This window comes from Scylla paramamosain, chromosome 10 (genome assembly GCF_035594125.1).
Source record: "Scylla paramamosain isolate STU-SP2022 chromosome 10, ASM3559412v1, whole genome shotgun sequence".
Lineage (NCBI taxonomy): Eukaryota > Metazoa > Arthropoda > Malacostraca > Decapoda > Portunidae > Scylla > Scylla paramamosain.
The window spans coordinates 28,724,432-28,742,375 of record NC_087160.1 but is presented as its reverse complement, the minus strand read 5'-3'; the positions used below and the strand labels follow the sequence as shown (position 1 = coordinate 28,742,375).

At 43.9% G+C, this 17,944-nt stretch overlaps 1 protein-coding gene across 1 annotated transcript in view; it reads right to left on the bottom strand.

The window, feature by feature from the left end:
* The window catches only part of LOC135104551 (collagen alpha chain CG42342-like), a 108,019-nt gene that overhangs the window by 23,823 nt on the left and 66,252 nt on the right, over positions 1–17,944 (bottom strand). Inside the window, exons 2-7 of the mRNA XM_064012126.1 lie at positions 12,228–12,298; positions 10,842–10,877; positions 5,757–5,792; positions 3,678–3,764; positions 1,812–1,868; positions 803–991 (exon numbers count right to left, since the gene is read on the bottom strand). Of these exons, the coding sequence (XP_063868196.1) occupies positions 803–991; positions 1,812–1,868; positions 3,678–3,764; positions 5,757–5,792; positions 10,842–10,877; positions 12,228–12,298 (476 nt within the window). The remainder of the gene's footprint in view (positions 1–802; positions 992–1,811; positions 1,869–3,677; positions 3,765–5,756; positions 5,793–10,841; positions 10,878–12,227; positions 12,299–17,944) is intronic.

Sequence of the window (17,944 nt, the reverse complement as noted above, 5' to 3'; positions counted from 1 at the left end):
AGCAGTTTTCTATCTATAAAAACATGATTTTTAAAAATCTAATCAGTATTTCCATAAGAAATACAAGACTCACCTTACTAATCCAACTGACTAGCCTACACTATATTTAACTTTGTTTTCTTAAAAAGAAAGTATTTTTATATAGTGAATGGTGAATGTTCTAGAATGGTTGAGTATTTGAAGGTGATGCTGTCTCAGACCAATTATGTGTATGTGGGGAATGACACACACCCTCATATTCATTCAGCCATACTCTTGTAAAACTTCACATCATCATACATAACAAAAAAAAGTAGAAAAACATCAACAATCCCCTCCACACACACACACACACACACACACACACACACACACTACAACACACTGACAAACTACATTACAACAAAGGAGGCACACACAATACTAGAAGCAGGGGAGCACATACTGCACTAAGAAAACATGGAACTGAATCAACAGAAATGTGCTGCATTAATGTGATACAGACATTCTTCTTCTAAACAGTCAACAGAAGAGCCAAATAAAGAAAACTACTCTTGCAGTGTTTGGAAAGCGTGTGTGATGGGTGGGCTGAACTGGATCGGTGAAACACTAACTCTCAAACATAACTGCTTCCAAAGCTTCACATAAAACATGCTTCTATGAGATCACATCTACTGCCAGAGTCATCTTTTCCGTTCCCACCTTCAATGGCACTCTCATCCTCAGGGCAGGGTGGGCTGTCTGCAGAGGCACACTGGTGCCACAAAAAATACCAACAGGTATCACTAAGGTAACCCTAAAAAAAAAAAGGGATGTTACTCACTCTTTCGCCTTGAGGCCCTGCTGGTCCTGGAGGGCCTGGAGGCCCAGGGGGTCCAAGAGGACCTGCAGGACCCACCTCACCAGGAGGACCAGGCTCTCCAGGATAGCCATCACGGCCATCCATACCTGGCAAACCATCCTTGCCTGAAGGTCCTGGGGCTCCAGGGGGTCCAGGACTGCCTGGGTCACCCTGTAATGAAACTGGTCAGAGATTGTCACAAAACACTATTCTGAACAGCATGAACTACCTCAATGTGCCTATTTGACCTGACAGTGCAGATATTACAATGGTGATTTACATGGAAAGGTTACAGTTACTAGTACTGAGACTAGCTGGAAAACAGTGATACAGAAGTCCCCAATAATTCCATATGTAAGAAATGTACTGCAAAACAATGAATAGTGCAAAGTTAGTGATAATTATTTTATAAAACTGTATACTGATGAGTGGAAAGAACATCTCTTCAGTTCATATTGTATTAATAGGTTATGAAAAATTAAAGTAATGGTTGCACTGCAGCAAGATGGAAAGCTAAATGCAGCTGTAGATGGTTATTCTTGGCTGTCAGCTGCACACTTGTTGCAGCAGCAGGAGCATTAGCAGGAGCAGAAACATTTGCTGTGAGTACTATAAATATGGGGATCACTGTATTAAAATATATCCGGAATACATACTCTTATCTGACAATAAATGATATTTCAAAATTTCTGCACATTATTGATTATTCTACCTACAAAATGTTACATTGAAACAAATTTAGACTTGGAGTTGTGTTAGTATCATTCAGACTCATAATATATAAAGCAACCCCAAACATTTATCATCACTTACTACTTGAATCACCTACATTTACCAGGCAGCATCATGCAAAGGTAAGTTAGATATAAAACAGGGGAAAGAGTATACACTCAAATATATAGCTAGAACTGTATGTTTGGCACTAAGAAACAAAATACTTGACAAATAAAACACACCATAAAACAAAGAAAAACTTAGGGAAAAAACTTACTTTAATAGCTAATATTCTATCAGAGTCTATGCTATCCCAGGCACCTCCCATCGTCCCCTGCAAGAAGGGCGTAACACAATCAGCGTGGCAACAGGGAGGACGGAGAGACACGTTGGGGGGAGCACAGCAGACAGCGGCATGCGGCTCACCTACTCCTCACACTTCATCCATTTTTTTTTTTTTTATAAGCCATGTAATCAACAACTCATAACTGTATATGTGTACTCCAATAACATACTTCTTATTTGTGGGGGCATCATCACTGACAGGGAGAGGTATAACTTGTGTACAAATGAATAGATTATGTATTCTATGGTATCAAGGCATTGCATATTTTATTAAATGAAAAAAAAAGATACATTTGTGTTATTACTGATGAAATGTTTGCATACATGTTAATGTTGTATTAATGAGTTTATAAGCAAACATGTTGGTAGGCATTGGAAGCAACATGGGGTTAGCTGGTGTGGGATGCAAGACAGTGTGTTGCCATCTGCTCCCTGAATGGCAGTGATGACTATAGTGGTGACTGATCATGAGTGGTGGTAATGGTGCTGGTAGTGATGGTAGAGTTTGTGATGCAAGGAAAGCCCCCCAAAAAAGAGCAGTGTTTAGTAATTGCATTGGTGAGTGGGTGGAGGTGGTGAGACAAAGAAAGATGTAGATATATAGTGACTATAATTAATACAACGAAATATAATTTAAAAGGCAATGAATAAATCAAGTTAGAGGGTGGAAAACAATAAAGCAGATTAGTGTACGCAAACCAAGCACATTATATTGTCCACACACACGCACACACACACACACACACACACGCACAGACAGACAGACAGACAGACAGACAGACAGACAGACAGACAGACAGACAGACACACACACACACACACACACACACACACACACACACACACACACACACACACACACACACACACACTCAGCTCACAACTGAGAAAGCCCGAGTTTGAGTCCCAGGTGTAGTGTGTAGCCCCTGTATAGGATGTAACCCAAGGAGTTGTGACCTCACTGTCCCAGTGTGTGGTGTGTGAGCAGTCTCAGTTCTACCCAAAGATTGGTCAATACAAGCTCTGAGCTCTTTCTGTAGGAGAATGGTTGGCTGGGTGACCAGTAGATGACCACAGGTGAATGACCCACACACACACACACACATACACACACACACACACACACACACACACACACACACACACACACACACACACACACACACACACACACACACACAAAATAACAAACAACTCACACATGAGCAAACAAAATTAGATATATATACAACATATAATTACTAGCAAATTGTCTGCAGCATCCACTGTATCATCACAGCTTGTGAACAAAATTGCAAACATGGAACTCACAAGCTATGAGAGAATTTACTATGTACACAATAAATCTACAACAAAGCAGCTCATTGGAGGGGAGACAAGACTACTACACCAAGCCAACAGTACCAATCCCAGCGATTAATAAAACTACAGATTAATCATGAAAAATATGAAATTATAACAAAAGCGAGTGCAATTCCTGATGTGGGAGAACTGGCACGCGCTGAAGCAATGCTAATCTCACCTTAATGGCGATGATTTCTGCATACCCTAATGTGCCTCCTTCCAAGCTCGTAATTGATCTTTTAATGCCCTGAAATAGAACATTAGGTGCTGACTGGACAGCTGAGAGGAACATTTAGATAAAAAAGGTCTGTAGATATGTGAAGACACCAGAAAAAAAGGTGTCTTATCATCTGAAGCAAGAAGAGTTGATAAAAAGTTGTTCCAGGTGAGTGTGTAGTATGTAACTGGTGGTGCTGCATTGTAGTGTAAGTGAGGATACAAGATTTTCACTGACCTTGGCACGGGTGAGGATGTCATAACCTGCTCCTGGCTCGCCTTTCTTTCCTGGTTCCCCTGGAGGGCCGGGTGGTCCCTGCACGCCCTGGGTGGAGGAATATGGGTGGTAAATTTGAAGTCTAGAGTTTGGTGTTGTGCTAACAGAATTTCTCTAAAATTTTCACTATCATCCACAGAGAATGAAAGTATTTGAAGTGTTAGAGAAATAAAGAACTTCTGATCTGCTCCATATTTTCCCACCATATAGATCTGTTTATCATTCATCATACAAGCATCCATGAGTTGCCTCCTGCTCTCAGCTATTTATTAGACAGTCAATGATGCTCCCAGACACATCTATGAGTTACATCTGTAAAACGCTTTCTGTCAATCATGTATACATCTCTTCTCAACACATCATAGTATTTATGTCCGATACAACCTCCAGTGACACACACACACACACACACACACTAGGATGCACCGAAGGCAATACAGACAGCATACAGCCGCATCGAGACGTCAAGAAGTGCGAAGTGAATGTATGTTTATTTGACAAAAGTCTATGGTCACGAGCACCCATGTTTAACAACAACAAAACACACACACACACACACACACACACACACACACACACACACACACACACACACACACACACACACCATTCACAATACCGTACACATTGAAAAGAAAAACTATTGATGAAAGGAGAGTTTTGTTATCGAGAGATTTGTGAATTTGCAAAAGAGTAATCACAAAGGAATGAGTCTGAGAAGTTCATACAACCTTTCTTTCTCTACGATTTACTTCGTGTGTATCTCGATTACTGTTGATAATTCCAGTAGAAATCAGAGTTTCAGTAGTGTTCTCATGACTCTAGTACAAGTTTAACGAGGATTCTGTATTATCAGGGCCATTTCTGCGGTATTGGAAGACAATCCTAATGAGAGCAAAACGTTGAATGATGCAGGCTAAAAAGTACTGACAACCCGTGAGTATAATAAATTATTCACAAAGAGATACGAAAAAGTAGGCGTTTTAATAATTATTTATTAATTATATGCAAGATAGAAACGTGTAGGATGACGCAAAATGACTGAATGTGTCATAAATTTGTGATATGAAGGAATAATAAGATACAGTAAAATCCCTCTTATCCGGCATCAACGGGACCGGGACCGGGACATGCCGGATACTTGAATATTGCCGGATACTTGAACAGAGGTGAAATTATGTCCACAATCACCACCGCGTGCCGCGCGTCGCCACCCGCACTGCCACCTCACACTCACCAACACACAGTTGTAGCATTGGGCCTGTAATTGTGACTCCTTCTGATCTTTTCAAGGTGAACCACTCGTATAACACTTTGTCCATCATTTCACCACGATGATACTGCAGTGTGACGATTTTCCGCTGCCTTTGGGGTGTCAATGGCTTTCATGTAATCCCGCAACTTTTTCGTTTGGGATTTAATGTCATAAATAGTTGATGAGCCCACACCATATTCCGCCATTAGTTGCTGTCTGCTTTCACCTCTCTCTAATCGTCGACAAATGTCTACCTTCTGCTTAAGTGTAAGCACAACACGCTTCCTCTTTTCTACAACTTTAGGCATGATGGAGGCGTCAGGCGATAAACAATGCACACGCGGGACTGAGTCACTGAGTAAACACAGTGCAGTGGGCCGCGGATGGCGCGAAGCAGTGCACTCTGGTGGCGAGGGGACAAAGTATGCCTCGCGCGGGAATTTTAATCGATTTTATGAGTATACATTGATTTTTTATTGATTTTAAGGCTCGGGGAAAAATGTGCCGGATACTTGAAACTAATGGATACTCGAATGCAGGATGAGAGGGATTTTACTGTATAAGGAAAGATATAGGATATAAGGAAATCACAAGATATCAGAAAAGTTAGCTTCCAAGATCGAAACATTGTCATTTGGAGTTAAGTGAACTCGGATGTGGTGGGACACAAGAACACCTTCAATTAACTTGTTACATTGTATAACAAAAGATGGCTGTGGTGAAAAAAAAAGTCGTACCTCAAATTCTGTTTACTAATATTACTAGGCTTAGAAATGAGCACTCACCGGTTCTCCTTTTGGCCCGTCCAATCCAATGGGGCCCTGGAAGACATAATGTACATTAGAGACGCGTCCCAAGGCAGACATGGGAACATACAATGACGAAACACTAACGTAAAACAACGAAAGAAAAAAAAAATCTGAATACTATGAACACTTGAAGCTTTTCGACGGTAAATAAGAAGAGGGCATTATCAATTAATTATTCCTCCTTTAAAAACAAATAAGCAAGATGAATCCATGCTAAGCTTTAGTGGTCTAGGTGGGTAAGGGCAACTTAGATACTCCTCCCAATTTGATTAAGTCTGACTGATGTTTTGATCATTAAAAGCATAACAGTGAGCTGATTATCATTATTATCTTATAGTAGAAGTGGTCTCGTCCCTCAGGCGGTGCAAGACAAGGCTAGCAGAGGGGATAGGAGGGGAAAGCAGGTCGCTGGTGCCATGCTTGTGTTAAATGGAGGGAAGCAAGGAATGCGTACGAGAATGAAGCACTAAGCCAATAATTATGAGGCAGAAGAAAGTAAGAGGGACTGCTGAGACATCACACAAGCAAGACGAAAAGCCAAGGCATGCATATCGTACTACGCAATACTGGCCGGTCATTAGTCCTCCCCGCAGCATGCTGTACCTCAACCGCTGACCGTCTTTTTACGTTCTCTGTGCTGTTAGAATTAGTACTACTGCCATTCCACAGGAGGGTGGATACAGTGTCCGTACATGAGAAATAAGGGAAAGTAAAAACTAGGATAACAATAAGAACGATAAGTCTACATAAAATTTGACTGCGGAGACAGAAATGAAAGGTGACATGCACCGTCCCGCGCAACACCACAGCTTTGGGCAGGTCTGTGTTCTCCACATCTCCTCCCTTAGCCACAGACTTCAACTGATATATATATATATATATATATATATATATATATATATATATATATATATATATATATATATATATATATATATATATATATATATATATATATATATATATATATATATATATATATTCCAGCCACGAACCTTCAAATATCAAACAGGAACCTATAAGTGCCAATCGTATTAATTCAAGTCGACGCTTTCTTGGGTCAAAAAGCGAATAGCGCGGAGCGGCTGGGCGAGTACCATGGAGGGCTGGCTGGAGAGGGACAGAGGGAACGCTGGGTCTGTGTTCACCTGAACGATTACTAGACAAGATGGAATTCCTATAATTGGAAAACTTCTGTTAAAAATGAGGTTGTTCGTTCGGTCGGCAAAGTAATGGCGTGATTGAATCTTACTGTTCTAGGGTTCAGTTTCCTCTAAGAAGAAAAAGAGCGTGTCTGGAAGTGTTACGAGCAGACTGCTGCCGCCACGTCTTGCCTCTGAAGGGGTGATGGTGAACTCTGCTGCTGCTGTCTGCCTGTACGTAGTGGTGGGTCTGTTCCTGCTTGTTCTCTCTCTCTCTCTCTCTCTCTCTCTCTCTCTCTCTCTCTCTCTCTCTCTCTCTCTCTCTCTCACACACACATAACGGCACACGAATCTTAACCACACGGAAGCAAATGTTTTTTTTTTTCCGCTCTTATCTTTTCTTCCATCATCATTAGAGGTCACAACGGGAGGAGCAGCTCCGCGGTGCCTCAACATCCGTGGTGTGTCCCATTTATTCATCCATGCACGGTGAGACTCATTCACATCTAAGAATTGCAACACCCGACTAATTACCCTAAAACAAAATAGAAGAAAGAGTGATGCTTCCCTCTCTTCTCTCTCACCGCACCAATCATCACCGCACCGATCATCACCGTCTCTAAAGGCTGACGATGCAACACACTACCTGAACAAAAACAAGTCCACCAGCCAAAAACTAATCTATTTTATAAGACTGGGAGTAACAACATCATAAACTCTGGCCCTGAAATCATAACACGCCAGCCAGCTAATCTCCATGTGATCAGCGGCGCGGAAATGGCTGAGTCTGCGAGGCTGGAGCGACGTGGCGAGGCAAGGGTGGCCGGGTAGTGAGGATTCCTGTGTTAAGGGTGCCTAGCTCTCCAACTAACTCATCCTTCCCCCCACCCCCCCCACCGCTTCGGATCCTGCTTGATGTACTGCTGAGCTGGTGCTGTCCCATTAATAAACGGCAAGAGGGAGAGGTGTGAGCTGCGCAGCGTCAGGAACAAGCTGCCAACGAGGGACTCCTGTTAACGACTCCTTCCGACTTTTTGCTTCGCAGAGGTCGAGGGAGAAGAACACTGATGAGTAACTGGAGTGAGGGGAGTGGAGGGAGGGAGGCGGTAGGGAGATGCTGTTTTTGTTACTTGTTGGTCTAGGTTTAGTGAGTCATAGAGTGGCCTCTACTACTCGCAGGCCTCGTGATGGCCCTCAGCGCTCCTCTGTCAGCCCTTTGGTACGTATTCTTCCCGGGAGGATTTTTTTATATTTTTTTATGGATGCTCTGCGTAAATGAGCAAAGTGTCCACCTAGAAAAGCAGACACATGGCGGATTCGGGTACGCGCGTGGCGGCTGGGACGGTGTTATTTTGTTAAAGTGATGTTAATGGAAAGATGTTAGAGAGCAGCGTGTTAGGTAAGAGTGGGCCACTAAAGGGCCGCGACCAGGATTCCACCGACCGGGAAACCAGGGAAGCCTCGGTGTCCCTTTGGGCCCTGAAACAAAGAAATCGCCGTTAATGCAGCACGGCGGCGGCCTCCAGTCACTCCCTGGGCCAGTCAGCATGCTCGGCCGGGGACCCCAGACTGGCGGGGGAGGGGCGCGGGATTTTGGCTGCTCGCCGCAATGGAGGCTTCTAATAAAATGCATTAACCTATAATTAATTTACTAATCAATTTCTTTCCACTTTCCTGTAAAACAGAGAGCCTACAATAAAAGCATTCTGTGTAAACCACTGGTGAGTCTTTCGTCGATGTAAATTTCAGAAACTGATTTACATTAGTCCCATTCGTTTTGAGTGTCAATAACATTGTCAGTTTGCCCTATGGGCAAGGCAATCAATGAAAGGTGTGAAGGCGCGTCACAAGGTGCCCAAGTCCACACTTTCACATCGCACCTCTGACGCTCACGCCTGAGGTTTTACGGCGTCTGTTGGGACACTCCTCGGATCATCGCCGCGAGGGCATCATTCTACCTCTATGTGAGTTACTGGTTTCCGCGCCCCACCCCGCTGACCCCTGGCCTCCGCCCCGCCCCGCCCCGACCCCGCTTCACCCCACACTACCCGCCGGCGCATCACGACACTGCAGGCAACACAAGAACACCAGGCATCAATACAGACAAGAATATGATATCCCTTTCCATAATAATGCTCAGTGGGTGGTGTGGGGGATGGGTGGGCGGGTGGATGAGGGAGGGGCGTCGCCAGCAAGTGAAGCGACCCCAGGCAGGTGACGGTGTGACGCGCGGCGCGGGTTAGGGTGAAGCTTAGGGCCATTCTGAAACGATTCTGTGCCGCACCCAAACTACTTTCAAAAGGCTCTAGTTGAAACTGCACGGATTTTTAAGGATGTTTTTAAGATTCTGGTGACAGATTAACAAGATTTCTACATTATTAACAGGAAAACACTCTTGAGAGCTTGGTTGATCATCTCTGTGGCCTTTGAAAATAGTAGTGATAAGAGAGCAAATCGTTTCAGAATATGGGCCTCAGTCATGTCAGCTCTACGTGACGCGGGTTATTACACGTTTGTTGCATTAGTGAACTACAGTGTTAGGAGCGATCTGCAAGACGCCTCCGCCAGGCCCCGCCACGCGACACACACACACACACACACACACCAGAGATCTCCTCAGCCCAGCGACAGGACCAAACTGAGCTGATGGTAGTAATGATGGCGATGATGATCATAGTGACAACTACAACAACAATAATAATAATAATAATAATAATAATAATAATAATAATAAAGAACGATTGCTGTGCACCATAAACTAAGTGAAAAAAAACAACATAAAAAATAAATAAATAAGTAAATAAAAAAAAACAACAAGTGCATGTGTCACAAATAATAATAATAATAATAATAATAATAATAATAATAATAATAATAATAATAATAATAATAATAATAAAGAACGATTGCTGTGCACCATAAACTAAGTGAAAAAAAACAACACAAAAAAATAAATAAGTAAATAAAAAAACAACAACAACAAGTGCATGTGTCACAAAAAAAAAAAATATATAATAATAATAATAATAACAATAAAAATGAAAATGAGTAAATACAGTAAATAGCCCGACAAGGAAGGAATGATAACACTAACAATAACAACAAAAAACCTACACCTGGCCAGCACACCCCAGCAGCGTTACAGTGGGTGTGTGGCTGGGTTACAGTGGGTCAAGGTTCTCACACCCCGGGCCTCCACCAATCACCATGCGAGGTTCGAGAGACGCTACGCATGCTCCACCAATCGCGGGGCGGCATGAGGGGCAGGCAGGCAGGCACACACAGGCACTTCCCCATTGGAGCGCTGCCTGACAGACTGTACTCAGCTTAGTTACTGTAGTCTGCCTCACGCGTGGGGAAGTATACGTGTGCGATTGATTGACTTTTTTTTTTTATGTAAGAGGGGCACTGGCAAGAGCAACAACAAAGAACGAAAAAAAGAGCCTCCTGAGGTGCCAGTCCCTTAAGAAAGATCAATAGGAACTGACTGATTAAGTAAATGACTGAAAGATCGATTGATTAATTTCTCTATTCATTGACTGATTGATTGATAGATTGACTGACTGACTAGCGGAATGATCACTTGATTAATTAACTGAATGATTGTGACTGGCTAATTCACGAATTGATAGACTGACTGACTGACGCATTCATCTACTTATTTACAGACTGATTTATTGACTGATCCCGGTGCCACAAGAGCAAGGCCAGGTGGCGTCAGGACGTGAGGGAGGTGAGGCGTGACGGCACCACACCCTGAGAGAAGCACCTGCGCATGCCGGCCTTACAAGGGGGTAGGTGACGCAGCACAAGGCTCCGCGACACAGACAACACATCTACAACACATGGACAATACATGGACAACAGCAGGGTAATAATGCCTAGGATAAAGGGATAATGCATGTCAACAAAGTCATACCGGGAACCCATTTTTGCCCGGCGGACCGCTGGGACCCTGGAAAGAAGAGTGGCAGGGTTATGGACGCTCCCTGCACCTGTAGGAAAGGAAAGGCAACCCGCCATACCTGTTTGAACTTACTAAGGTGTGGCGCCAATAGGGGGATGATTATAAAGGATTAGAAAGAATCGTAAACAGCAATATTTTGACCTATTTCTATTCTATTCTGTTTTTAGGATGTATCTCTCTGGATTGGTTTCCTCTCTAAGCTGTTTTTTTCTTTTTTCTCTAAGAGGTTTTATTTCCCCCCTAAGCTGTTTTATTTCCCCTCTACGCTGTTCCATTTCCCCCCTCTATTTTTTTTTTCTTTCTCTAAGCTGTTTGGTTTCCTCTCGAAGCTGTTTTATTTTCCCACTAAGCTGTTTCATTTCCTCTCTACGCTGTTTCATTTCCCCTCCAAGCTCTTTCATTTCCCCTCTAAGCTGTTTCACTTCTCCTCTAAGCTGTTTAATTTCCCATCTAAGCTGTTTCATTTCCCTTCTACACTGTTTCATTTCCCCTCTAAGCTGTTTTATTTCCTCTCTAAACTGTCTCATCTCCCCTCTAAGCTGTTTCATATTCCCTCTATGTTACTTGCGTTTTTTTTTCCAGCTTTTTTTTTTCTCTCTATAAACTGATTCATTTCCTCTGTAAGCTGTTCGATTTATTTCTAAGCAGCATTATTTTCTTTCTAGGTAATTTGATTTTTCTTCTGGGACTGTTTTATTTTCTAGGCTAGTTAATTTAATCCTTATTCTACAGTGATCCTAATCTATCTACCTTTCAAACTCATATCTGATACCTCAATTTCTTTTTTTTTTTTTGTACACCTTTACCACCATGCTAATAATCTTACCTTTGCCAATATATTTAATGCTTCTCTCTTTACCTTCATCTGCTAATCTTTTATCTACACTTATGCAAATTTTCTTACCTGTACTCCCTTCACCTAATACTTCTTCCTCCCCTCCACCTGGCAATCTTTTACCTGCGTATGTCTTTATCCTGACATCCTTACTTCTTATACTTAATGCCTCGCTTTCTTTCCCCTGATTAAACTTTATATTAACGTTCTTACCTTTTACTTCTTTGTCTCATTCTTTAACTGTACTCTCATCTGTGAATATGATTACACACACACACACACACACACACACACACACACACACACACACACACACACGAAGCTAATTCCCTTCAGAGTAAAAAAAAAAAAAAAAAAATCAGTATTTCATTGTAACTTCGAACCTGGAACTTAAAATCTCCATGGTAATCAAACTCTCTCTCTCTCTCTCTCTCTCTCTCTCTCTCTCTCTCTCTCTCTCTCTCTCTCTCTCTCTCTCTCTCTCTCTCTCTCCTGTAACTTACCACGGGTCCCGCCTCTCCATCCTTGCCCTTCTTCCCTCGGCGTCCTCGAGATCCTGGCTCGCCCTTGGGACCTGAAGCGATAAGAAAAGGATTGATGAATACCTCTCTCTCTCTCTCTCTCTCTCTCTCTCTCTCTCTCTCTCTCTCTCTCTGTGTGTGTGTGTGTGTGTGTGTGTGTGTGTGTGTGTGTGTGTGTGTGTGTGTGTGTGTGTGTGTGTGTCGGGGAAGGTGATCTAATAAGGAAGAAAATCACTGTAATCTTTCTTGGCATTACGATGATAACAGGTAAAAATGATGATTTAAGTGATGAATGGAGGACGATGAGAGAGAGAGAGAGAGAGAGAGAGAGAGAGAGAGAGAGAGAGAGAGAGAGAGAGAGAGAGATGGTGGAAGGTACTGTCTCGGGCACTGATTAAATTTACCGTCAGGGAAGATTAACTGATCGTCTGGGAGGGGCAATCCGTCTCCTCCTCCTCCTCCTCTTCGATCTCTTCTTCCTCTGTCTATTCTCACCTATCCTCTCCCTTTCCATTTCTCACTCTTGTTCTCCTCTACCGTTTTTATTTTTTTTCGTTTCATTTTTCCAAAACTTCTTTATTGAGTCTACATTGCATTCTCTCTCTCTCTCTCTCTCTCTCTCTCTCTCTCTCTCTCTCTCTCTCTCTCTCTGTCTCTCTCTCTCTCTCTCTCTTCTTTAATTCAGCCCCTTCTCTGAATAAGCAAAGTCATGCCACTCACTCCACACGACCCCTACTCCCCTCCCTACGACCTTCTCCCTAAGACGACTCCCTACCCTATACCTAAATTCCTTCTTGATTCACACACACACACACACACACACACACACACACACACACACACACACACACACACAAAGGGGACAAATTTCTACCAATCCCTTGACTCCTCCTCCTCCTCCTCTTCACCAATTGCTAAGGTTGTAAGGGAGAGGTCCTGTTAATTATTCTCTCTCTCTCTCTCTCTCTCTCTCTCTCTCTCTCTCTCTCTCTCTCTCTCTCCATTGTTGAGAGAGAGAGAGAGAGAGAGAGAGAGAGAGAGAGAGAGAGAGAGAGAGAGAGAGAGAGAGAGAGAGAGAATTAAATAAAGAGGAGGGAGAAGGAGGAACACTGATGGAGAAAGCGACCAGACGAGGGACAGCAAAGGAGGAGGAGGAGGAGGAGGAGGAGGAGGAGGAGGAGGAGGAGGAGGAGGAGGAGGAGGAAATAATGGAAAGATGGATAGTGGGCGCGAAGGAAGGAAGGGAGGGGAGAAAGAGCGAGGGAAAATTGGGGAAGATGGAGGAGGGGAGGGAAAGATAGATAAAAGAGAAGGGAGGGAGAGATGGAGGAAGGCGTGGTGACCGTCCCAACAATGGCTGACGGGGATCTGTGTGTGTGTGTGTGTGTGTGTGTGTGTGTGTGTGTGTGTGTGTGTGTGTGTGTGTGTGTGTGTGAGTGTCGTTCCCCTGATAAGTACGTCTCCAAAAATCTTCCTCCTCCTCTTGTTCTTGTTCTTGTTGTTCTTCCTCCTCCTCCTCCTCCTCTTCCTCTTCCTCTTCCTCTTCCTCCTCTTCCTCCTCCTCTTCTTTCTCCTCCTCCTCCTCCTCCTCCTCCTCTCATGACGACCCTGTGTTCAATCACGCCACTGGAGGAGGTTCTAGGAAAATGATCTAAGTTACCCTCCTTTGTTCCGCCGGGATGACGTTTTCTACGTATTATCCTTCATGAGAGAGAGAGAGAGAGAGAGAGAGAGAGAGAGAGAGAGAGAGAGAGAGAGAGAGAGAGAGAGAGAGAGAGAGAGAGAGAGAGAATGTCAACAACCTATGAAGGAAAAACACAATAATGAAGTTAGACTGTTTCTTGCTTTTGGTGTGTGTGTGTGTGTGTGTGTGTGTGTGTGTGTGTGTGTGTGTGTGTGTGTGTTGTTCAATCACGGACGGCTGCTGGTATCGCGAGGCAGCAAGCCGTTCCCCTACGGAAAAACCTCAGAACTCATTTGGGTAGGGCTGAGACCACGCACAGGCCGAGGTCACAGCGAGGTCACAACCCCGCGGCACACCCCCGCACCTTCTTGCTGCTGGTGAGCAAGGGATACTTAAGAACCAATTAGTCTCGCCGTGCACGGGACTCGAACCTGAGCCTTCTTGGATGTGAACCGAGCGTGTGTGTGTGTGTGTGTGTGTGTGTGTGTGTGTGTGTGTGTGCTGGAAATACACACACACACACACACACACACACACACCAAGGAATAACAGAAAACACAGTGCAGTAGAATACACATTTCTTCCATTATATTTTCTGTCTTTCCGTCACCAGATGATGTGACACCCCCTTGCTCTTACTGGAGGAGGAGGAGGAGGAGGAGGAGGAGGAGGAGGAGGAGGAGGAGGATAAGAAGTCGCCGTCGTGGATCTAATCAGCCGTGTGGTGAGGGAGGGAGAGAAGAAGGACTTGAGCCCTGTCAGCTGTCCTGCCTTCACGTGTGTGTGTGTGTGTGTGTGTGTGTGTCTGTGAATAGTATATGTCAAGATTCCTCACTTTCCTTTCTTCCTTCATCCACTTCCTTTTCCTTTTTTCTGACCGTTTCATTTACATAACGTTCTACACACACACACACACACACACACACACACACACACACACACACACAGAGCTCTTATCTAACTAACTGTATACCCATCACATAGTTTGTCTAATTTATCTATTTAAGTGTTTTTTTTTTCTTCAACTCTGAGAAATTCTCCCTCTCTCTGAAGAAAAAACAAACCACGGATCACCTTCCAATCAAAATCATTCTGAAATTTACGAGGTACCCCCTTTCAAGGTTTGCATTTTCTGCGGGACCGTTTTCTTTCACCCTACGCTACGCCGCCTCTTCGTGACTTCCTTGAATTGATATGGTAATGAGAATGTCCTCCAGGAACTATTTGGTGTAATTAAGACGTTTAGGAGGTAAGAAGAGAGAAAAATAAGGCGCGTTTGGTGGGATGACGCAAAAATGTTGTGAGTAATGTGGGGCCTGTTAAGTTTAGTGGAACAGAGAGAGAGAGAGAGAGAGAGAGAGAGAGAGAGAGAGAGAGAGAGAGAGAGAGAGAGAGAGAGAGAGAGAGAGAGAGAGAGAGAGAGAGAGAGAAAGAAAATTTTTTTTTGTACATCTTAAAATACGTGTGTGATGTACCCTTTATTTTTTTATGGGTATGTTTTTGCTTTCTTTCAGCTGTTTATCTTCTTTTTCCGCCTCTCCTTGATGTCATGAGTGAGTAAACACGGAGATGAGAGAGGGAGATGAGAGGGAAGTGGTGACAGCTGCCCTTCCTTCCTTCTCTCCCTCATCTCTCCCTCCCTTCCTTGTTTTCCTTCTTAAGCTGTTATTTCCCATTCTTTCTTCCTGTCTGTGTGTCTGTTGGTCTGTCTATCTTCGCATTCCCTTCCATATATCTCCTTTTCTTTTCACTTCCTCTCCTGTTTCTCCTATTTTTTTCTATCTTCTTCCTTATATATTTCCTTTCCACTGCAGTATTATTCGCTTTCACTAATTTCTTTCTTTTCTTTTTCTTCCTTCCATCAAAATCTTCAACATATTTCTATACATTTCAATCTTCCTTTCTACCCATTCTTTCTCCAAACTTTCCTTCCTTCATGCCCTCATATAATCCGTCTGTCTGTCTGTCTTTGTGTGTGTGTCTGCCTGCCTGCCTGCCTGTCTGTCTGCCTATTTGTCTCTGTCTGTCCGTTTGCCAGTCAATTAGCCTGTCTGTCTGCAAGTCTTAGTTGGTTTTTCGACGCGCTTGTCTGCCTGTCTCTGTTTATCCGTGTGTTTATCTGTCTATTTTTTCTATCTGTCAGTTCAACTCCCTTTCCTTTCCACTCCTCTCCTGCATTCCTACAAAAAATCCCCCAGCAGCACTCCTTTCCTTGCGCTTCCTCCCTTCCTCTCCTCCACGACCTCGCAGCGGGACATTTTATAAGGAGATTGAAAGCGACGGCAGTGGTGGCGGTGGCGGCAGGAGCTGCTGAAGCACAGAGGCGTTAGCGTTAGCGTTGTCAGCACTCGGCGGACGCGTCAAGGCGAAATCAGCTTTATCAGGGGAACAAGTGGAGCCCGTCAGCCGCCGCAGAAAAGGAAGAGGAGTGAGATTAACGAGCGGCTAGTCACTGGCTACCGAGGTGGTTATGGAGTACTGTGGAGGGAGGGAGGGAGGAGGGAGGGAGAGGCAGGGAGGGAGGGAGGGGAGGGGAGGGAAGAGTGTGGTGTGGAGAGACGGATGTGAATGGAAGTGCGTGTAGAGAGGGAAAGGAAAGGAGGTATAAGAGAGAGAGAAAAAAGAAAAAATGGAGGTGGAGGGGTGGAGGGATGGAGGTAGAGACAAAAAGGGAAAGGAGGGAAATGGAGGCTATGTGTGGATGAAGAGAGGAAAAGGAAGAAAAAGGAAGATTGTGTAGAGGAGATTAAGCACGTGGAGAGAGAGAGAGAGAGAGAGAGAGAGAGAGAGAGAGAGAGAGAGAGAGAGAGAGAGAGAGAGAGAGAGAGAGAGAGAGAGAGAGAGAGAGAGAATGAAGAGACGGAGAGGAAAGAAGGAAAAATGAGGGAAAGGTGAGGAAAAAAAAATAAGGATGAGGAAGAAGGAACAAAAAATGAAAGAAGTAAAAAAAGGAAAGAGTGAAGAAGGGAAAGCAGTAAGGGTGATGAAGGCATGCAGTGGCTTAACTGAGGGTGATGTGAGAAAAGTAGCTTAGCAGCGGTGGGTTGTAGTGGTAGGGTGAGGGAACAGATAGAGAGAGAGAGAATGAGGCAGAGGGGACTGTTCTGAGTTACATGAGGGAAGGGAAATCAGGGTGAGTCAATGGTGTCTCAGGGTGAAGGAAAACAAAGGTGAGAGAGAGAAAAGTTAGGGTGAGGCAAGAAGACTAGTAGGGTGACACAGGCAAGAGTTGAGACAAAAATAACAGCAGGAAGAATTAGGGTGAGATAGGAAGATAACTAAAAGGTTAGAGTGATGCGCCAATACGTGATAAAAAGGTAAGGGTGAGACAGGGTGAAACCAAAAAGATAGGAGGAAGGCAGGGTGACAGTTGGAAGGGTTAGAAAAAGGCAGGGCGACAAACGAGGGATCAAGGTGAAGCGGGGGTGAGGCAGGGTGACGTAAGAATGGTCAGGGTGAGGCAGAGTGACAAAAGAGAGGTCAGGGTGATGCAGTGTGAGTGAGTGTGACACAGGGTAGATATCTCTTGACACAATCACATTAAATGTTCTCTTGGCTTCCTGCCCATGAGGAGGAGGAGGAGGAGGAGGAGGAGGAGGAGGAGGAGGAGAAAAGAAGGGAGAATAGGGAGGATGAGATTACTTCCTTAATCTTTAGTCTTTTCATTCACCCTGACTCTCCCCTCTCTCTCTCTCTCTCTCTCTCTCTCTCTCTCTCTCTCTCTCTCTCTCTCTCTCTCTCTCTCTCTCTCTCTCTCCCTCGTCATCAATCATCCTCACCTCATTCTCGTTGCTGGGGAGGAGAATAAAGAGGAAATAAGGGAAACAGGGGAGAGTGAGAGAGGAAGAGGAGGAAACAGAAAGTTAAACAGAGTGAGTGGAAATATGAAAACACTAGATATAAAACTGAAATAAGAAAAAAAAGGATTAAAAAAAGGGAGAGTGAGAAAAGAAGGGAAAGAAAGTACAAAGGAAGGAAGTAGAAAATAAAAGGAAATAAAAGAGGCGAAGATAAT